Below are 24375 nucleotides of genomic sequence, written 5' to 3'. Positions count from 1 at the left end.
CTAGGTCACGGGAGTTTGCTCTGCTTTGCCAGTTTTACATGCTTCCCTTTCTGTTACCTGCCATTTAACCATCTCCTGTTTTCCACCTGTATTTCTTTTCCCGTATTTGACTTTTTCGGGTTTTTTTTTTCCCCTCCCGCTTCCCCTTGTTCTGTTCCTTTTTAAAATACTATTCATCAGTAATATCCTCAGGTTCCCACACCCAAAACGTTAACTTGTCTGCTGACTTCCCAGCTGCTGCCTGACCTGAATGTTCTCTGTTTTTGTTTCTTAAGCTAAAAAAAAAGTTATTCTTTGCCGTTAATCAAAATGGGCCTGCTTTGAATGATTTCCTGCAGTGATAAAGACAAAAGGAATCCACAAGTGTAAACAACGTCAAACCAGTACTGAGCCTCGCCAGTGCAGATTTGTCCTCATTAGTTACTGGCCCCCAGAGAGTTTAGTATCTGCCTCATTTGATTTAGGAATCAAATGACTTCCTTTCAACAATGCAGCTAACAGGGCTATTTTAAAATTGTCGTTAATATGTGACACCCCCAGAGAAATATCGAGGGCTAGTTTCAAGGGCCGGGCTGCCTGTTTCTCATCTGGAAAATGGGCAGCCAGCAGTTGACAATTGTTTGGCGGGGGGGGGAGTGATCACTTTGGCAACCCCATGGATGTCCAAGGCCCGCCTGATGCAATTTTCAAGTGGGCCTGTGAATGGTGAACAACGTGCCCACCTGTACCAGATGGGAACTATGTAAATTGGGGTCCTGTGCCGTGGTAGGATCCCGACTGCAACTGTGAAGTAAAAATAGGCAGAACATTCAGCGGGTAGGATCCGCCCATTTGTACCAAGTGGTGAGCAGCAAAGGTTCGTAAAGGGACACAAAAGGGGCCCAAAACTTTTTTTTTCTTCTGTGGGGCCAGGAGGAGCAGGAGTGCTCCCCTCTCCTCTCCTACCCCCCCCTCCTCCTCCCCCCCACCCCCGGCCAGACCTGCTGACCAGCTCATCGTAGGAGCCGGCCGATTTCCTACACTCCCACAACTGGCGAGCTGCAGTGAAAGGCCCATTTGGTGCCTGCCATCTTGCCACTAACATTCAAACGAGGCCCAAACCTGAAAATGGTTCGGGCCTCGTGACCCTGGCTTCAGGTGGGCAGCACGGCTGCTCCTCCCGGCCTCAAGCATGTTTTGGGTGGAAGTTGATCCTCCCCCTCCCCTGTTATGATTTTCTGGTAGCTCGCAAGCTAAGAGAAAGAGTCTTTTAACAATCACAGCAGCCATGGCTTCCCATTTTAAACTTTCTAGTGCCTGAGCCAAGCTACAAGTTCATGTAAAAAGATAACTTATAGAATTTCTTATGAATCAAAACTGTACAGATTCTTGGACCTGCCACACTATGAGATGAGGAGGAATGTCTGCACTCAGAGGGTTGTGAATCTTGGGAATTCTCTACCCCAGAGCACTGTGGATGCTGAGTCATTGAATATATTCAAGGCTGAGATGGATAGATTTCTGGACTCTAGGGTAATCAAGGGATATGGGGATCGGGCAGGAAAGTGGAGCTGAGGTTGAAGATCAGCCATGATCTGATTGAATGGCGGAGCAGACTCGAGGGCCCATGTGGCCTACTCCTGCTCCTATTTCTTATGTTCTTATGTTCTTACTATCCATCTGAAAAGCCAATATCATACTTTGCTTAACCCTTTCACCAGCCCCTAAACACCCTAGAGTGGGGGGGGGGGGTAATTTTCACCTTCAACGCATGGGCAGTAATTGTGGGATGAAAATCGGAAGGAGTTCCACAACAGGTGGGCACTCCCCTCTGTTGGATTACCGCCCAGGCAGTGAAGGCGAAGATTACCCTCCAGTCTTGTCCCTAAAAGCATCGAGCTGAGATTTCACCTCTGGGACCTCGGATCGAATCGAGCTAAGAGAGGAGGTGAAGGTATCCTGTGTCGTCGATAGCTGTCGGATTTAAAACCCAAGCTTTGCATCCTCCAACCACTGCTTCATGATTTATCCCCTCCTGTGCCTAACATTTTAAGAATGTTGCCTTTGGCCCTTTTTCTTGGTGTTGTTGATATAAAAGTTACAGTAAAGTTTTAAAAAGTTTTTAGGGTTTTTTGTGAAATTGTTGATTTTTAGTCAAGCCTGAAAAATATAATTATTAGAGTGCGCCACTTTTAAATTCCTGTGTCTTTGTTGCCATTGAGAATGATGCCAGCTGTCACCTACATGAATGATATCTGGCCAATTAATGGAAGCAAAAATGAATCCAGCTGTCGGAGAATGTTCTTGCTAAGGTAACAGTCGGAATAGAAATGTCTTAAGCTCCCTGCATCATGACTGTAACAGCTAATAACATTTTTAAAAGGCAGCATTCCTAACATCACTAATTTAGCAGACAGGGATGACCTATTATGGCACCAACTGAACAGCGTGCCTCACCAGACTTTGAGTTTGACCATTTTGAGTGAGATTGCCAGCTGATTTTTACATTTTTATTATGACTAACGGACTGACCGGGGTATCGCTAGCTGTCAGTTGGATCTTACGCTGTTTTACAACGACAGGAGCCATTACACCGGGTAACACATTATTCCGCTGCTAAAGCACCACTGTGTTTAAACTGGTCACAAAGCGCTGTAAGTAAGCACAAGCACGAGACTTACAGAGTTCAATTACTGTGGCGAGAGCAGTATGCCAAGTGCTTATCAACTTCAGACTTCAGGACAATCTGCACGTTTCTCCCATCAAGTTCCAATAACCTGCTATTGACTTCACTGTGAAATTCCTGGCCTTTCTCTTTCGTAATTTGGATGCATTGAAGTGTAAAGTGTGATGGATACTCTCCAAACTTTTATATACAGTAGACAGATTGCATTAATTTAACTTAATTCACTTCATCATTCATTTGCTCCTTCATAGGGAATTTTATCATTTGATAAACAGAAAAAGGTTCAAGTCTTCTTCTGTTCCGTTCCCAACATGAGCTGCATTGAGTGAGTAGGTGCCCAGCAGAGGCTTCAGTTCCCCATCCCCCACCAACCCAACCCCCAGAGGGAAGAGATGTTCCTGGAATCCCTAATGCCTCTAGGGACTAGAGGGCCATGATGAAGTACTGGAATTACTGTAAGAATATCAAGATAGCTTTACAGCCAACCTAGAATAACACAGAGAAATAAAGCTCTGCTGTGGCTCAATTAGCAGCACTCTCACCTCTGAGTCATGAAGGTCATAGGTTCAAGCCCCACTCCAGAGACTTGAGCACAAAATCTTGGCTGACACTTCAGTACAGAACTGAGGGAGTGCTGCACTGTCAGAGGTGCTCTCTTTTGGATGAGACGTTAAACTGAGGCCCTGTTTCTCCTCTCAGTTGGATGTAAAAGATCCCATTGCACTATTTCGAAGAAGAGCAGGGGAATTCTCCCTGGTGTCCTGGCCAATATTTATTCCTCAACCAACATCACTAAAAATCAGATTATCTGGTCATTATCTCATTACCGTTTGTGCGACCTTGCTGTGAACAAATTGGCTGCTGCGTTTCCTCCATTACAACGGCGACTACAATTCAAAAAGTAATTCATTGGCTGTAAAATGCTTTGGGATGTCCTGAGGTCCCGAAATATAAATACAAATCCTTTCTTTCTCTAGCTATAAGGGGCAGTTGCAGTTGTCTGGGAGAGGCTGTGCACCAGTCCCTCTCTGCACCTCCCCCTAGCAGTAGAGGTGGATGGAAGAGGATAAAAAAACGACTGAGAAAAGTGAAGAAACATATCAGATAACATTCCCAGAAATTGGAAAATCCCAAAAAAGAGAGAAAAGCAGTAGCAGTATTTTCGTCTGTCTGTGCGATATTTTGCACGGACCAAAAGGTGGTTTTATGCTGGTGACGGAGCTCAACTAGAAAACTGTCATTAATCAAACATTTTTTTTCTCTAATACTCACTCAATGTCTTCTAAATAGATTCTCGTAATAGTCCAGAGAATTGCAAAGAGTGTTGGGATACCTGCAGAAAATATCATCCGGTCAATTAAAGTCAAAATAAGTTTGGACGGATTTTTATCTGAAATCTGTCAATAACGTTTTCTGATCATCAAAAAAATAGTCTTACCCCAGCCGATCAGCATGTAGAGAACAAAGTACTTATTTTCAGAGAAAAAGACCATGAGGAGTGTGTGCAGGTACAAGCCTTCCACTAACAGCCAGTAGAAGTTGGCAATGATGAAGTACTGGAAGAACACCAAGATAGCTTTACAGCCAACCTAGAACGAAACAAACAGAGGAATGGTGCTCAGCCGTGATCAAAAGAAGAGGCTGCATAAACATGTTGGCTAAAAATAACATTGGAAAATGCAGAACATTGCATATTTTCCAATCGAATGTCACTTCAGTCACTAAGGATAATGGACCTCACCAGCAGAGTAGAGTGACTGCTGTCTGCAAAGATGCCAGAGGTGGTCCCACCGGAAGACTTCCTACTCCTCAACTCCTTTACATGAAGTTGTAAATTCTAACCACTGACTTGTTGACTATTCAGTTTAGTTCCACTGTTCATGAAATGAACAATGTTGGCAGGAATAAAGACATTAAAACATCAGCACTTTTAGGAACAGGATATGACCAACAAGTCCATCTTATTTAATACATCTCAACCCAAGTTTAATATATGGGTCCTTGATATTTGCACACTTCACCACAGTAAGTAATTTATCTAGACAGTAAACAATGTCAATTTTCTTTAAAATCTTGAACACTTCAATTTATGTCACTTTGAAGTCTCTTTTCCAAAGAACATAAGGCCAACTTTTTTTAACCTTTTCTCTTAACTTTAGTTCCTGACATTTGGACTCAGTTTTGCTGCTTATTTCTGCACCACACCAAAGGCAATAATGGGGGTTAAATTGGACAAGGCCACAAACAGGGCGCAGGTACTGTGATCCGTGACTCACCCGTGCCCGATGTTTCCTGCGCAGGCAGAACGTGAACATTGTGCTGCCTGCTAATAATCTCAAGGGCAATTAGGGATGGGTAATAAATACCGGCCTTGCCAGCGATGCCCACATCCCATGAATGAATAAAAAAAAGAATGATTCCTCCGTGCAGCCAGCTGAGAGGCTGCACAGAGAATTAGGAAGCTGAAATGAGGCATGGCCAGCGCATGTCACAGGCAGCCTGCAACTCTTAAAGGTGCAGGTGCCCATTTTAAAGGGCAGGCGCGCAGTCTACTGGGAGGAGGGAAAGATGGCAGGATGGATCGCGGGACAGGTACGAGGGCGCGCCCCACGCCTCTCGGACGATGCACTGGAGGCCCTGGTGGAAGGGGTGGATGAAAGGAGAGCCAACCTATACCCACAGGGTGGCAGGAGACCCTCCAGACTCCAGCTTCGCAGGCAGTGGGAGGCGGTGGCCCAGGAAGTCAACGCCAGGAGCATGGCACCACGCACGTGGGTGCAGTGCTGAAAGAAGTTCAATGATTTGACATGAGTGGTCAAGGTGAGTGAATGTGAGTGGCACATCCTACCAACTGCACCACTGCTCCATGCACGACACCTCCCCCCCGTCACCCACCCACCAACAAACATTGCCCATCCATACGCAATGCTGCACTTGGCATGCTGCATCTCACCCGCACACAGTACCACACTTGCAGGCCACACAACCACCACTCACAGGTCACACACACTGGCAGCTATTCAACCATGACAGGCGCATCACCCAGACACTTTGCAGGATACTCAATGACACACGGCCCACTCTCTTGCAGGAGAAGGTGGCACATAACAGCCGGCAGCAGGAGAGACCTGAGGGAGGATGGGCATGCCTACACATTCTCACCTCCATGGAGGAGACCATGCTCTGCATCACATTGGGCGGGCCATCGCTGCAGCCATGACAACATGCCGCGCCGGAGTTCCCGATGAAGGGGGTCTCTGCATATCTAATACTCCTTCTCGTTTCCCACATCTCCCTCCTCCCATAATCTTTTCTGACTCACGTGCTGCAGATGCTGTCGGCACGCACGTCTTACTTGCTCCTCTCCCCGCTCCACAACTCAACCTATTTCCTTTGTCATTGCAGATACCCAAGAACACGTGGCGGCACCCGAGGAGGAGGAGGTGGGGGAGGAGGAGGAGGAGGAGGACACACCGTCACTCGATCTGGCACTTGCATCCACCAGCTCAGAGACTGACACTGCACGTTGTTTAGAGGCTAGGTTAGAGGAGGGATCTACACATGGTGAGACACCGAGCTCAAGTATGCAGGAGCCCGGGGCGGGGGGACCGGATACCACAGGTGCCAACTCGCCAGAGGGAGAGGTCGCTCACTAGTTCTGCTGCAGAGGAGTCAGATGAGGACTTCGATGGGCCAGGCTACAGAAGACGGCTGATGGGCGTCAATTGCTTGGGGCACTGGAAAGCCTGCCAGAAAGCCTGCACATAATGAGAAGGGGCATGGAGGAGTCCAGCTCCAACTTGGACAGGGCTTTGCACAGAGCTTGGAGCCCATCCTTTCCAACATGGAACAGGTGGTCACCTCCATCAGCACACCTGTGGAACCCACCATGATACAGCATCTGAAGGATGATGTCATGGCTTCCATTGCAGCACAAACAGCTGCCTTTGCAGCACAAACCGATGTCATCAAAGGTCTGCAAGCTACTGTTGCTGCTCAGACTGCTGCAATGGAAGCTCAGACTGCTGCAATGGAAGCTCAGACTGCTGCAATGGAAGTTCAGACTGCTGCTATGGAAGTTCAGACTGCTGCAATGGAAGTTCAGACTGCTGCTATGGAAGCTCAGACGGCTGCAATGGAAGCTCAGACTGCTGCAATGGAAGCTCAGACTGCTGCTATGGAAGTTCAGACTGCTGCAATGGAAGCTCAGACTGCTGCAATGGAAGCTCAGACTGCTGCTATGGAAGTTCAGACTGCTGCAATGGAAGTTCAGACTGCTGCAATGGAAGTTCAGACTGCTGCAATGGAAGTTCAGACTGCTGCAATGGAAGTTCAGACTGCTGCAATGGAAGTTCAGACTGCTGCTATGGAAGCTCAGACTGCTGCAATGGAAGCTCAGACTGCTGCAATGGAAGCTCAGACTGCTGCAATGGAAGCTCAGACTGCTGCTATTGTGGCTCTGGGGACCACTGTGGACCGGGGCTTCCAAGGCATCTCAGCACTCCAGCAATCTGTTCTCCAGCTGATCACTAGGATTGCTGAGGCGCTGCCCTGGAAGAGCGACAGTGGAGCCATGGCAGTCGGTCCTGCTGTCCTCTCTCTCCAGATAACAGCATTCCTGATCCCACCCCTGCCACTCTGCCAGTGCCCTTGCTGTTGCCTGTCAGCCAGCCAGGCCAGAACACTGCAGCCCCGGCCGAGATGGTGCAGTCTGAAGCCGGGCCCCCCCGGCCCAGAGCTGCTTGAGATCGTCCTCCATGGCCATCTGCACGCTCCTCAATTGAGGGTCAGAAGCCTCCCACCACCCATGCTCCAGCCACTGGGGATGCACCTCTTAGGAGCACTAGGATAGGTAAAGGCACACGAACAACAGGCATCAAGGGAATGCACAAGGGTGAATAGTAATAGTTTGAGAGGGAAACCAATGTGCGATCAGATGGAGGGTGATATGATGGTCATGTGGGAGCGGAAAGGTGGGGAGCGTAGGACTGTTGGTGACTTGGGAGTTGTTGTTCACATTATTGATACCGGGCATGGATTAGGTGAACATGCAGAGCCCTTACAGACAAGGCGTGTGCTCCTTGTTGACCCCTTGAGTCTTCCTCCACTTCCTCCTCCTGCTCCTCCTCCTCAGCCTCCTCCTCCTCCTCTATCTCTGGCTCAGGGTCTTATCGGATCACCGGTGGCAAGGGCTGGTCCCTCATGATGGCGAGGTTGTGCAGCATGCAGCATGCAGCATAGCACCGCAAATCTTCCCACCCACTCAGCGGAGTACTGCAGGGCTCCTCCAGGACAGTCCAAGCAGTGGAAGTGTTGTTTCAGGGGGGCCTTTGGTATGCTCGACAACATTTCGTGTGGCAGCACGGCTGTCGTTGTAGGCCTGCTTTGCATGTGTGTGTGCATGCTGCACCGGAGTCATGAGCCACTGCATGAGGGGGCAGCCCTTTCACGCAGTAGCCAGTCTATGACTTGCCGAGCCGGGTGAAAGATAGCTGGCACGTTGTACTGCCGCATAACAAAGGCGTCACGACTGTTCCCAGGGTAGCGGGCATCGATCTCCATGATACGATGCGTGTGGTCGCACATCAGCTGCATGTTCAGGGAGTGAAACCCCTTTCGGTTCATGAATACGGTTGAATTCATATGTGGAGCACGCAGGGCAACATGTGTGCAGTCAATGGTACCCTGCACCATGGGGAAGTCTGCAATGCGAGCAAACCCTTGTGCTTGCTCGTTCTGCTTGTCTCTATCAAAAGGGAACGTGATGAACCTGTTCCGCATCTCGTATAGTGCGTGGCAAACTGCAAGATGTTGCACAGATCGCCAGCAGAGGCCTGAAAGGATCCAGAACCGTAGAAGTTCAGCGCCACAGTTACCTTCACAGCCACAGGCAATGCTGTCCTTGCCCTGCTCTGAGGCTGAATTTGTGGCTGCAGCAGTTCGCAGATCTCGGTCACGGCTTCCTTGGTGAACCTCAGCCGTCGGATGCATTGCTCTTCGATCATGTTGAGGGGGGGGGGGGGTATTGTTCCCTGAAGGTCCTAATGGGATATGGCCTCCTGCTCAGTGTCCTGCGCCTCCTCCTCCCTCTCCTCGCAGCTTGACCTGCTGTGCGTGGCCTCTCTGCATGCTCCGAGTCGTGCTCAATGTCCAGCGGGAGCCCGAGCAGACCACCCATGGTTGCCAGGAATCTTGTTCAACCACTGTTGTAACTTTCCAAACCGTAAGGCAACACCTGCCAAACCACTCTGTAAGTATAGGGGGCTTCAAAAAACACTTCCTATTCTACCAGCAGCCAGAAGCAATAATCCAGCAACTAACCTGCAACACCTGCATGATCCCTTTAAATAGCGGTGGTGGGGCATCCTCCTGGCACTCTTAGACATGTTCAGGTGTGCGTGGTTAAGACCGTGCTAGTGATAGGAGTTGCCCCACCCTCAAACTAGTGTCAGGAATCACCCAACTCTCACACTAGTGACAGGAACCACCCCACTCTCACACTAGTGACAGGAACCACCCCACTCTCACACTAGTGACAGGAATCACCCCACTCTCACACTAGAGTGACAGGAACCACCCCACTCTCACACTAGAGTGACAGGAACCACCCCACTCTCACACTAGTGTCAGGAATCACCCCACTCTCACACTAGAGTGACAGGAACCACCCCACTCTCACACGAGAGTGACAGGAACCACCCCACTCTCACACTAGTGACAGGAATTACCCCACTCTCACACTAGAGTGACAGGAACCACCCCACCCTCACACTAATGACAGGAACCACCCCACTCTCACACTAGAGTGACAGGAACCACCCCACTCTCACACTAGAGTGACAGGAACCACCCCACCCTCACACTAGTGACAGGAACCACCCCACTCTCACACTAATGACAGGAACCACCCCACTCTCACACTAATGACAGGAACCACCCCACTCTCACACTAATGACAGGAACCACCCCACTCTCACACTAGTGACAGGAACCACCCCACTCTCACACTAGAGTGACAGGAACCACCCCACTCTCACACTAGAGTGACAGGAACCACCCCACTCTCACACTAATGACAGGAACCACCCCACTCTCACACTAGAGTGACAGGAACCACCCCACCCTCACACTAGTGACAGGAATCACCCCACTCTCACACTAGTGACAGGAACCACCCCACTCTCACACTAGAGTGACAGGAACCACCCCACTCTCACACTAATGACAGGAACCACCCCACTCTCACATTAGTGACAGGAACCACCCCACTCTCACACTAGAGTGACAGGAACCACCCCACTCTCACACTAGAGTGACAGGAATCATCCCACTCTCACACTAGAGTGACAGGAACCACCCCACTCTCACACTAGAGTGACAGGAATCATCCCACTCTCACACTAGAGTGACAGGAACCACCCCACTCTCACACTAGAGTGACAGGAAACACCCCACCCTCACACTAGAGTGACAGGAACCACCCCACTCTCACACTAATGACAGGAACCACCCCACTCTCACACTAGAGTGACAGGAACCACCCCACCCTCACACTAGTGACAGGAATCACCCCACTCTCACACTAATGACAGGAACCACCCCACCCTCACATTAGTGACAGGAACCACCCCACCCTCACACTAGTGACAGGAATCACCCCACTCTCACACTAGTGACAGGAACCACCCCACTCTCACACTAGAGTGACAGGAACCACCCCACTCTCACACTAATGACAGGAACCACCCCACTCTCACACTAGAGTGACAGGAACCACCCCACCCTCACACTAGAGTGACAGGAACCACCCCACTCTCACACTAGAGTGACAGGAACCACCCCACTCTCACACTAGAGTGACAGGAACCACCCCACTCTCACACTAGTGACAGGAACCACCCCACTCTCACACTAATGACAGGAACCACCCCACTCTCACACTAGAGTGACAGGAACCACCCCAACCTCACACTAGTGACAGGAATCACCCCACTCTCACACTAGTAACAGGAACCACCCCACTCTCACACTAGAGTGACGGGAACCACCCCACTCTCACACTAATGACAGGAACCACCCCACTCTCACATTAGTGACAGGAACCACCCCACTCTCACACTAGAGTGACAGGAATCACCCCACTCTCACACTAGAGTGACAGGAACCACCCCACGCTCACACTAGAGTGACAGGAACCACCCCACCCTCACACTAGAGTGACAGGAATCACCCCACTCTCACACTAGTGACAGGAACCACCCCACTCTCACACTAGAGTGACAGGAACCACCCCACTCTCACACTAGTGACAGGAACCACCCCACTCTCACAATAGAGTGACAGGAACCACCCCACCCTCACATTAGTGACAGGAACCACCCCACTCTCACACTAATGACAGGAACCACCCCACTCTCACACTAGAGTGACAGGAACCACCCCACTCTCACACTAATGACAGGAACCACCCCACTCTCACACTAGAGTGACAGGAATCACCCCACTCTCACACTAATGACAGGAACCACCCCACCCTCACACTAGAGTGACAGGAACCACCCCACCCTCACACTAGTGACAGGAACCACCCCACTCTCACACTAGTGACAGGAACCACCCCACTCTCACACTAGAGTGACAGGAACCACCCCACTCTCACACTAGAGTGACAGGAACCACCCCACCCTCACACTAGAGTGACAGGAACCACCCCACTCTCACACTAGAGTGACAGGAACCACCCCACTCTCACACTAGAGTGACAGGAACCACCCCACTCTCACACTAGAGTGACAGGAACCACCCCACTCTCACACTAGAGTGACAGGAACCACCCCACTCTCACACTAGAGTGACAGGAACCACCCCACTCTCACACTAGAGTGATAGGAACCACCCCACTCTCACACTAGAGTGACAGGAACCACCCCACTCTCACACTAGAGTGACAGGAACCACCCCACTCTCACACTAGTGACAGGAACCACCCCACTCTCACACGAGAGTGACAGGAACCACCCCACTCTCACACTAGAGTGACAGGAACCACCCCACTCTCACACTAGAGTGACAGGAACCACCCCACTCTCACACTAATGACAGGAACCACCCCACTCTCACACTAGTGACAGGAACCACCCCACTCTCACACTAGTGACAGGAACCACCCCACTCTCACACTAGAGTGACAGGAACCACCCCACTCTCACACTAGTGACAGGAATCACCCCACTCTCACATTAGAGTGACAGGAATCACCCCACTCTCACACTAGTGACAGGAACCACCCCACTATCACATTAGAGTGACAGGAACCACCCCACTCTCACACTAGTGACAGGAATCACCCCACTCTCACATTAGAGTGACAGGAATCACCCCACTCTCACACTAGTGACAGGAACCACCCCACTCTCACATTAGAGTGACAGGAACCACCCCACTCTCACACTAGTGACAGGAATCACCCCACTCTCACACTAGTGACAGGAACCACCCCACTCTCACACTAGAGTGACAGGAACCACCCCACTCTCACACTAGTGACAGGAACCACCCCACTCTCACACTAGTGACAGGAACCACCCCACTCTCACACTAGAGTGACAGGAACCACCCCACCCTCACACTAATGACAGGAACCACCCCACTCTCACACTAATGACAGGAACCACCCCACTCTCACACTAGTGACAGGAACCACCCCACCCTCACACTAATGACAGGAACCACCCCACTCTCACACTAGAGTGACAGGAACCACCCCACTCTCACACTAGTGACAGGAACCACCCCACCCTCACACTAATGACAGGAACCACCCCACTCTCACACTAGAGTGACAGGAACCACCCCACTCTCACACTAATGACAGGAACCACCCCACTCTCACACTAGTGACAGGAACCACCCCACTCTCACACTAGTGACAGGAACCACCCCACTCTCACACTAGAGTGACAGGAACCACCCCACCCTCACACTAATGACAGGAACCACCCCACTCTCACACTAATGACAGGAACCACCCCACTCTCACACTAGTGACGGGAACCACCCCACCCTCACACTAATGACAGGAACCACCCCACTCTCACACTAGAGTGACAGGAACCACCCCACTCTCACACTAGAGTGACAGGAACCACCCCACCCTCACATTAGTGACAGGAACCACCCCACCCTCACACTAGAGTCAGGAATCACCCCACTCTCACACTAATGACAGGAACCACCCCACTCTCACACTAGTGACAGGAACCACCCCACTCTCACACTAGAGTGACAGGAACCACCCCACTCTCACACTAGTGACAGGAATCACCCCACTCTCACATTAGAGTGACAGGAACCACCCCACTCTCACACTAGTGACAGGAATCACCCCACTCTCACATTAGAGTGACAGGAATCACCCCACTCTCACACTAGTGACAGGAACCACCCCACTCTCACATTAGAGTGACAGGAACCACCCCACTCTCACACTAGAGTGACAGGAACCACCCCACTCTCACACTAGTGACAGGAATCACCCCACTCTCACATTAGAGTGACAGGAATCACCCCACTCTCACACTAGTGACAGGAACCACCCCACTCTCACACTAGAGTGACAGGAACCACCCCACTCTCACACTAGTGACAGGAATCACCCCACTCTCACACTAGTGACAGGGATCACCCCACTCTCACATTAGAGTGACAGGAACCACCCCACTCTCACACTAGTGACAGGAATCACCCCACTCTCACACTAGTGACAGGAACCACCCCACTCTCACACTAGAGTGACAGGAACCACCCCACTCTCACACTAATGACAGGAACCACCCCACTCTCACACTAGTGACAGGAACCACCCCACTCTCACACTAGAGTGACAGGAATCAACCCACTCTCACACTAGTGACAGGAACCACCCCACCCTCACACTAGAGTGACAGGAACCACCCCACTCTCACACTAGTGACAGGAACCACCCCACTCTCACACTAATGACAGGAACCACCCCACTCTCACACTAATGACAGGAACCACCCCACCCTCACATTAGTGACAGGAACCACCCCACTCTCACACTAGTGACAGGAATCACCCCACTCTCACACTAGAGTGACAGGAACCACCCCACTCTCACACTAATGACAGGAACCACCCCACTCTCACACTAGTGACAGGAACCACCCCACTCTCACACTAGAGTGACAGGAGCCACCCCACTCTCACACTAATGACAGGAACCACCCCACCCTCACATTAGTGACAGGAACCACCCCACTCTCACACTAGAGTGACAGGAACCACCCCACTCTCACACTAATGACAGGAACCACCCCACCCTCACATTAGTGACAGGAACCACCCCACTCTCACACTAGTGACAGGAATCACCCCACTCTCACACGAGAGTGACAGGAACCACCCCACTCTCACACTAATGACAGGAACCACCCCACTCTCACACTAATGACAGGAACCACCCCACTCTCACACTAGAGTGACAGGAACCACCCCACTCTCACACTAGTGACAGGAACCACCCCACTCTCACACTAATGACAGGAACCACCCCACTCTCACACTAGAGTGACAGGAACCACCCCACTCTCACACTAATGACAGGAACCACCCCACCCTCACATTAGTGACAGGAACCACCCCACTCTCACACTAGTGACAGGAATCACCCCACTCTCACACTAGTGACAGGAATCACCCCACTCTCACACTAGAGTGACAGGAACCACCCCACTCTCACACTAGAGTGACAGGAACCACCCCACTCTCACACTAGAGTGACAGGAACCACCCCACTCTCACACTAATGACAGGAACCACCCCACTCTCACACTAGAGTGACAGGAACCACCCCACTCTCACACTAGAGTGACAGGAATCACCCCACTCTCACACTAGAGTGACAGGAACCACCCCACTCTCACACTAATGACAGGAACCACCCCACTCTCACACTAATGACAGGAACCACCCCACTCTCACACTAGTGACAGGAATCACCCCACTCTCACACTAGAGTGACAGGAACCACCCCACTCTCACACTCGTGACAGGAACCACCCCACTCTCACACTAGAGTGACAGGAACCACCCCACTCTCACACTCGTGACAGGAACCACCCCACTCTCACACTAGAGTGACAGGAACCACCCCACTCTCACACTAATGACAGGAACCACCCCACTCTCACACTAGAGTGACAGGAATCACCCCACTCTCACACTAGTGACAGGAATCACCCCACTCTCACACTAGAGTGACAGGAACCACCCCACTCTCACACTAGTGACAGGAACCACCCCACTCTCACACTAATGACAGGAACCACCCCACTCTCACACTAGAGTGACAGGAATCACCCCACTCTCACACTAGTGACAGGAATCACCCCACTCTCACACTAGAGTGACAGGAACCACCCCACTCTCACACTAGTGACAGGAACCACCCCACTCTCACACTAATGACAGGAACCACCCCACTCTCACACTAGAGTGACAGGAACCACCCCACTCTCACACTAGTGACAGGAACCACCCCACTCTCACACTAATGACAGGAACCACCCCACTCTCACACTAGAGTGACAGGAACCACCCCACTCTCACACTAGTGACAGGAACCACCCCACTCTCACACTAATGACAGGAACCACCCCACTCTCACACTAGAGTGACAGGAACCACCCCACTCTCACACTAGAGTGACAGGAACCACCCCACTCTCACACTAGAGTGACAGGAATCAACCCACTCTCACACTAGAGTGACAGGAACCACCCCACTCTCACACTAGAGTGACAGGAATCAACCCACTCTCACACTAGAGTGACAGGAACCACCCCACCCTCACACTAGAGTGACAGGAATCACCCCACCCTCACACTAGAGTGACAGGAACCACCCTACGCTCACACTAGAGTGACAGGAATCACCCCACTCTCACACTAGAGTGACAGGAACCACCCCACTCTCACACTAGAGTGACAGGAATCAACCCACTCTCACACTAGAGTGACAGGAACCACCCCACTCTCACACTAGAGTGACAGGAACCACCCCACTCTCACACTAGAGTGACAGGAATCACCCCACTCTCACACTAGAGTGACAGGAATTACCCCACTCTCACACTAGAGTGACAGGAACCACCCCACCCTCACACTAGAGTGACAGGAACCACCCCACTCTCACACTAATGACAGGAACCACCCCACTCTCACACTAGAGTGACAGGAACCACCCCACCCTCACACTAATGACAGGAACCACCCCACTCTCACACTAGAGTGACAGGAACCACCCCACCCTCACACTAGTGACAGGAACCACCCCACCCTCACATTAGTGACAGGAACCACCCCACTCTCACACTAGTGACAGGAATCACCCCACTCTCACACTAGAGTGACAGGAACCACCCCATTCTCACACTAGAGTGACAGGAACCACCCCACCCTCACACTAGAGTGACAGGAACCACCCCACCCTCACACTAATGACAGGAACCACCCCACCCTCACATTAGTGACAGGAACCACCCCACTCTCACACTAATGACAGGAACCACCCCACTCTCACACTAGTGACAGGAATCACCCCACTCTCACACTAGTGACAGGAACCACCCCACTCTCACACTAGAGTGACAGGAACCACCCCACTCTCACACTAATGACAGGAACCACCCCACTCTCACACTAGTGACAGGAACCACCCCACCCTCACATTAGTGACAGGAACCACCCCACTCTCACACTAATGACAGGAACCACCCCACTCTCACACTAGTGACAGGAATCACCCCACTCTCACACTAGAGTGACAGGAACCACCCCACTCTCACACTAATGACAGGAACCACCCCACTCTCACACTAATGACAGGAACCACCCCACCCTCACATTAGTGACAGGAATCACCCCACTCTCACACTAGTGACAGGAATCACCCCACTCTCACACTAGAGTGACAGGAACCACCCCACTCTCACACTAATGACAGGAACCACCCCACTCTCACACTAATGACAGGAACCACCCCACTCTCACACTAGAGTGACAGGAACCACCCCACTCTCACACTAGAGTGACAGGAACCACCCCACTCTCACACTAGAGTGACAGGAACCACCCCACTCTCACACTAGTGTCAGGAACCACCCCACTCTCACACTTGTGACAGGAACCACCCCACTCTCACACTAATGACAGGAACCACCCCACTCTCACACTAGAGTGACAGGAACCACCCCACTCTCACACTAGTGTCAGGAACCACCCCACTCTCACACTAATGACAGGAACCACCCCACTCTCACACTAGTGACAGGAACCACCCCACTCTCACACTAGAGTGACAGGAATCACCCCACTCTCACACTAGTGACAGGAACCACCCCACTCTCACACTAATGACAGGAACCACCCCACTCTCACACTAGAGTGACAGGAACCACCCCACTCTCACACTAATGACAGGAACCACCCCACTCTCACACTAGAGTGACAGGAACCACCCCACTCTCACACTAGAGTGACAGGAACCACCCCACTCTCACACTAGAGTGACAGGAACCACCCCATCCTCACACTAGAGTGACAGGAACCACCCCACTCTCACACTAGAGTGACAGGAATCAACCCACTCTCACACGAGAGTGACAGGAACCACCCCACTCTCACACTAGAGTGACAGGAACCACCCCACTCTCACACTAGAGTGACAGGAATCAACCCACTCTCACACGAGAGTGACAGGAACCACCCCACTCTCACACTAATGACAGGAATCACCCCACTCTCACACTAATGACAGGAATCACCCCACTCTCACACTAATGACAGGAATCACCCCACTCTCACACTAGAGTGACAGGAATCACCCCACTCTCACACTAGAGTGACAGGAACCACCCCACTCTCACACTAGAGTGACAGGAATCAACCCACTCTCACACTAGAGTGACAGGAATCACCCCACTCTCACACTAGAGTGACAGGAACCACCCCACTCTCACACTAGAGTGACAGGAATCAACCCACTCTCACACTAGAGTGACAGGAACCACCCCACTCTCACACTAGTGACAGGAACCACCCCACTCTCACACTAGAGTGACAGGAACCACCCCACTCTCACACTAGAGTGACAGGAACCACCCCACTCTCACACTAGAGTGACAGGAACCACCCCACTCTCACACTAGTGACAGGAACCACCCCACTCTCACACTAGAGTCAGGAATCACCCCACTCTCACACTAGAGTGACAGGAACCACCCCACTCTCACACTAGAGTGACAGGAACCACCCCACTCTCACACTAGTGACAGGAATCACCCCACTCTCACACTAGAGTGACAGGAACCACCCCACTCTCACACTAGAGTGACAGGAATCAACCCACTCTCACACTAGAGTGACAGGAATCAACCCACTCTCACACTAGAGTGACAGGAACCACACCACCCTCACACTAGAGTGACAGGAATCACCCCACTCTCACACTAGAGTGACAGGAACCACCCCACTCTCACACTAGAGTGACAGGAATCAAACCACTCTCACACTAGAGTGACAGGAATCAACCCACTCTCACACTAGAGTGACAGGAACCACCCCACTCTCACACTAGAGTGACAGGAATCAACCCACTCTCACACTAGAGTGACAGGAACCACCCCACCCTCACACTAGAGTGACAGGAATCACCCCACTCTCACACTAGAGTGACAGGAACCACCCCACTCTCACACTAGAGTGACAGGAACCACCCCACTCTCACACTAGAGTGACAGGAATCACCCCACTCTCACACTAGAGTGACAGGAATTACCCCACTCTCACACTAGAGTGACAGGAACCACCCCACTCTCACACTAGAGTGACAGGAACCACCCCACTCTCACACTAGTGACAGGAACCACCCCACTCTCACACTAATGACAGGAACCACCCCACTCTCACACTAGAGTGACAGGAACCACCCCACTCTCACACTAGAGTGACAGGAACCACCCCACTCTCACACTAATGACAGGAACCACCCCACTCTCACACTAGAGTGACAGGAACCACCCCACTCTCACACTAGAGTGACAGGAACCACCCCACTCTCACACTAGAGTGACAGGAATCACCCCACTCTCACACGAGAGTGACAGGAATTACCCCACTCTCACACTAGAGTGACAGGAACCACCCCACTCTCACACTAATGACAGGAACCACCCCACTCTCACACTAGTGACAGGAACCACCCCACTCTCACACTAGAGTGACAGGAACCACCCCACTCTCACACTAGTGTCAGGAACCACCCCACTCTCACACTAGAGTGACAGGAACCACCCCACTCTCACACTAATGACAGGAATCACCCCACTCTCACACTAGAGTGACAGGAACCACCCCACTCTCACACTAATGACAGGAACCACCCCACTCTCACACTAGTGACAGGAATCACCCCACTCTCACACTAATGACAGGAACCACCCCACTCTCACACTAGAGTGACAGGAACCACCCCACTCTCACACTAATGACAGGAACCACCCCACCCTCACACTAGAGTGACAGGAACCACCCCACTCTCACACTAGAGTGACAGGAACCACCCCACTCTCACACTAGAGTGACAGGAACCACCCCACCCTCACACTAATGACAGGAACCACCCCACTCTCACACTAGAGTGACAGGAACCACCCCACTCTCACACTAGAGTGACAGGAACCACCCCACTCTCACACTAGAGTGACAGGAACCACCCCACTCTCACACTAATGACAGGAACCACCCCACCCTCACATTAGTGACAGGAACCACCCCACTCTCACACTAGTGACAGGAATCACCCCACTCTCACACTAGAGTGACAGGAACCACCCCATTCTCACACTAGAGTGACAGGAACCACCCCACCCTCACACTAGAGTGACAGGAACCACCCCACCCTCACACTAATGACAGGAACCACCCCACCCTCACATTAGTGACAGGAACCACCCCACTCTCACACTAATGACAGGAACCACCCCACTCTCACACTAGTGACAGGAATCACCCCACTCTCACACTAGTGACAGGAATCACCCCACTCTCACACTAGAGTGACAGGAACCACCCCACTCTCACACTAATGACAGGAACCACCCCACTCTCACACTAGAGTGACAGGAACCACCCCACTCTCACATTAGTGTCAGGAACCACCCCACTCTCACACTAGAGTGACAGGAACCACCCCACTCTCACACTAGAGTGACAGGAACCACCCCACTCTCACACTAATGACAGGAACCACCCCACTCTCACACTAGTGACAGGAACCACCCCACTCTCACACTAGAGTGACAGGAACCACCCCACCCTCACACTAGAGTGACAGGAACCACCCCACTCTCACACTAGTGACAGGAACCACCCCACTCTCACACTAGAGTGACAGGAACCACCCCACTCTCACACTAGAGTGACAGGAACCACCCCACTCTCACACTAGAGTGACAGGAATCACCCCACTCTCACACTAGAGTGACAGGAACCACCCCACTCTCACACTAATGACAGGAACCACCCCACTCTCACACTAATGACAGGAACCACCCCACTCTCACACTAGAGTGACAGGAACCACCCCACTCTCACACTAGTGACAGGAACCACCCCACTCTCACACTAATGACAGGAACCACCCCACTCTCACACTAGAGTGACAGGAACCACCCCACTCTCACACTAGAGTGACAGGAATCAACCCACTCTCACACTAGAGTGACAGGAATCACCCCACTCTCACACTAGAGTGACAGGAACCACCCCACTCTCACACTAGAGTGACAGGAACCACCCCACTCTCACACTAGAGTGACAGGAATCAATCCACTCTCACACTAGAGTGACAGGAACCACCCCACCCTCACACTAGAGTGACAGGAACCACCCCACCCTCACACTAGAGTGACAGGAATCACCCCACTCTCACACTAGAGTGACAGGATCCACCCCACCCTCACACTAGAGTGACAGGAACCACCCCACTCTCACACTAGAGTGACAGGAACCACCCCACTCTCACACTAGAGTGACAGGAACCACCCCACTCTCACACTAGAGTGACAGGAACCACCCCACTCTCACACTAGAGTGACAGGAACCACCCCACTCTCACACTAGTGACAGGAATCACCCCACTCTCACACTAGAGTGACAGGAACCACCCCACTCTCACACTAATGACAGGAACCACCCCACCCTCACATTAGTGACAGGAACCACCCCACTCTCACACTAGTGACAGGAACCACCCCACTCTCACACTAGAGTGACAGGAACCACCCCACTCTCACACTAGAGTGACAGGAACCACCCCACTCTCACACTAATGACAGGAACCACCCCACTCTCACACTAGTGACAGGAATCACCCCACTCTCACACTAGAGTGACAGGAACCACCCCACCCTCACACTAGGACAGGAACCACCCCACTCTCACACTAATGACAGGAACCACCCCACTCTCACACTAGAGTGACAGGAACCACCCCACTCTCACACTAATGACAGGAACCACCCCACCCTCACACTAGAGTGACAGGAACCACCCCACTCTCACACTAGTGACAGGAACCACCCCACTCTCACACTAATGACAGGAACCACCCCACCCTCACACTAGAGTGACAGGAACCACCCCACTCTCACACTAATGACAGGAACCACCCCACCCTCACACTAGAGTGACAGGAACCACCCCACTCTCACACTAGAGTGACAGGAACCACCCCACTCTCACACTAGAGTGACAGGAACCACCCCACTCTCACACTAATGACAGGAACCACCCCACTCTCACACTAGAGTGACAGGAACCACCCCACTCTCACACTAGAGTGACAGGAACCACCCCACTCTCACACTAGAGTGACAGGAACCACCCCACTCTAACACTAGAGTGACAGGAACCACCCCACTCTCACACTAGAGTGACAGGAACCACCCCACTCTCACACTAATGACAGGAACCACCCCACTCTCACACTAGAGTGACAGGAACCACCCCACTCTTACACTAGAGTGACAGGAACCACCCCACTCTAACACTAGAGTGACAGGAACCACCCCACTCTCACACTAGAGTGACAGGAACCACCCCACTCTCACACTAATGACAGGAACCACCCCACTCTAACACTAGAGTGACAGGAACCACCCCACTCTCACACTAGAGTGACAGGAACCACCCCACTCTCACACTAATGACAGGAACCACCCCACTCTCACACTAGAGTGACAGGAACCACCCCACTCTCACACTAGAGTGACAGGAACCACCCCACTCTCACACTAATGACAGGAACCACCCCACTCTCACACGAGAGTGACAGGAACCACCCCACTCTCACACTAGTGACAGGAATCACCCCACCCTCACACTAGAGTGACAGGAACCACCCCACTCTCACACTAATGACAGGAACCACCCCACCCTCACACTAGAGTGACAGGAACCACCCCACTCTCACACTAGAGTGACAGGAACCACCCCACTCTCACACTAGAGTGACAGGAACCACCCCACTCTCACACTAATGACAGGAACCACCCCACTCTCACACTAGAGTGACAGGAACCACCCCACTCTCACACTAGAGTGACAGGAACCACCCCACTCTCACACTAGAGTGACAGGAACCACCCCACTCTAACACTAGAGTGACAGGAACCACCCCACTCTCACACTAGAGTGACAGGAACCACCCCACTCTCACACAAATGACAGGAACCACCCCACTCTCACACTAGAGTGACAGGAACCACCCCACTCTCACACTAGTGACAGGAATCACCCCACTCTCACACTAGTGACAGGAACCACCCCACTCTCACACTAATGACAGGAACCACCCCACTCTCACACTAGAGTGACAGGAACCACCCCACTCTCACACTAATGACAGGAACCACCCCACTCTCACACTAATGACAGGAACCACCCCACTCTCACACTAGTGACAGGAATCACCCCACTCTCACACTAGTGACAGGAATCACCCCACTCTCACACTAGAGTGACAGGAACCACCCCACTCTCACACTAGTGACAGGAACCACCCCACTCTCACACTAGTGACAGGAACCACCCCACTCTCACACTAGAGTGACAGGAACCACCCCACTCTCACACTAGAGTGACAGGAACCACCCCACTCTCACACTAGAGTGACAGGAACCACCCCACTCTCACACTAATGACAGGAACCACCCCACTCTCACACTAGAGTGACAGGAACCACCCCACTCTCACACTAATGACAGGAACCACCCCACTCTCACACTAGAGTGACAGGAACCACCCCACTCTCACACTAATGACAGGAACCACCCCACTCTCACACTAATGACAGGAACCACCCCACTCTCACACTAGTGACAGGAATCACCCCACTCTCACACTAGAGTGACAGGAACCACCCCACTCTCACACTAGTGACAGGAACCACCCCACTCTCACACTAATGACAGGAACCACCCCACTCTCACACTAGTGACAGGAACCACCCCACTCTCACACTAGTGACAGGAACCACCCCACTCTCACACTAGTGACAGGAATCACCCCACTCTCACACTAGAGTGACAGGAACCACCCCACTCTCACACTAATGACAGGAACCACCCCACTCTCACACTAGTGACAGGAATCACCCCACTCTCACACTAGTGACAGGAACCACCCCACTCTCACACTAATGACAGGAACCACCCCACTCTCACACTAGTGACAGGAATCACCCCACTCTCACACTAGAGTGACAGGAACCACCCCACTCTCACACTAATGACAGGAACCACCCCACTCTCACACTAGTGACAGGAATCACCCCACTCTCACACTAGAGTGACAGGAACCACCCCACTCTCACACTAATGACAGGAACCACCCCACTCTCACACTAGTGACAGGAATCACCCCACTCTCACACTAGAGTGACAGGAACCACCCCACTCTCACACTAATGACAGGAATCACCCCACTCTCACAATAGAGTGACAGGAACCACCCCACTCTCACACTAGTGACAGGAACCACCCCACTCTCACACTAGAGTGACAGGAACCACCCCACTCTCACACTAGAGTGACAGGAACCACCCCACTCTCACACTAGAGTGACAGGAACCACCCCACTCTCACACTAATGACAGGAATCACCCCACTCTCACACTAGTGACAGGAACCACCCCACTCTCACACTAGAGTGACAGGAACCACCCCACTCTCACACTAATGACAGGAACCACCCCACTCTCACACTAATGACAGGAATCACCCCACTCTCACAATAGAGTGACAGGAACCACCCCACTCTCACACTAGTGACAGGAACCACCCCACTCTCACACTAATGACAGGAATCACCCCACTCTCACAATAGAGTGACAGGAACCACCCCACTCTCACACTAGTGACAGGAACCACCCCACTCTCACACTAATGACAGGAATCACCCCACTCTCACACTAGTGAAAAGAACCACCCCACTCTCACACTAATGACAGGAATCACCCCACTCTCACAATAGAGTGACAGGAACCACCCCACCCTCACATTAGTGACAGGAACCACCCCACCCTCACACTAGTGAAAGGAACCACCCCACTCTCACACTAATGACAGG

The 24375-nt window shown here is 51.9% G+C and overlaps 1 protein-coding gene across 1 annotated transcript in view; it reads right to left on the bottom strand.

Annotated features, from left to right (window-relative positions):
• The window catches only part of vipr2 (vasoactive intestinal peptide receptor 2), a 179102-nt gene that overhangs the window by 42616 nt on the left and 112111 nt on the right, over positions 1–24375 (bottom strand). The window contains exons 7-8 of the mRNA XM_068007939.1: positions 4104–4254; positions 3938–3998 (exon numbers count right to left, since the gene is read on the bottom strand). Of these exons, the coding sequence (XP_067864040.1) occupies positions 3938–3998; positions 4104–4254 (212 nt within the window). The remainder of the gene's footprint in view (positions 1–3937; positions 3999–4103; positions 4255–24375) is intronic.

The sequence above is a fragment of the Heptranchias perlo genome, chromosome 2 (assembly GCF_035084215.1).
Source record: "Heptranchias perlo isolate sHepPer1 chromosome 2, sHepPer1.hap1, whole genome shotgun sequence".
Classification (NCBI taxonomy): domain Eukaryota; kingdom Metazoa; phylum Chordata; class Chondrichthyes; order Hexanchiformes; family Hexanchidae; genus Heptranchias; species Heptranchias perlo.
The sequence above is the reverse complement of the archived record's forward strand: the minus strand, read 5'-3'. Positions and strand labels throughout refer to the sequence as shown.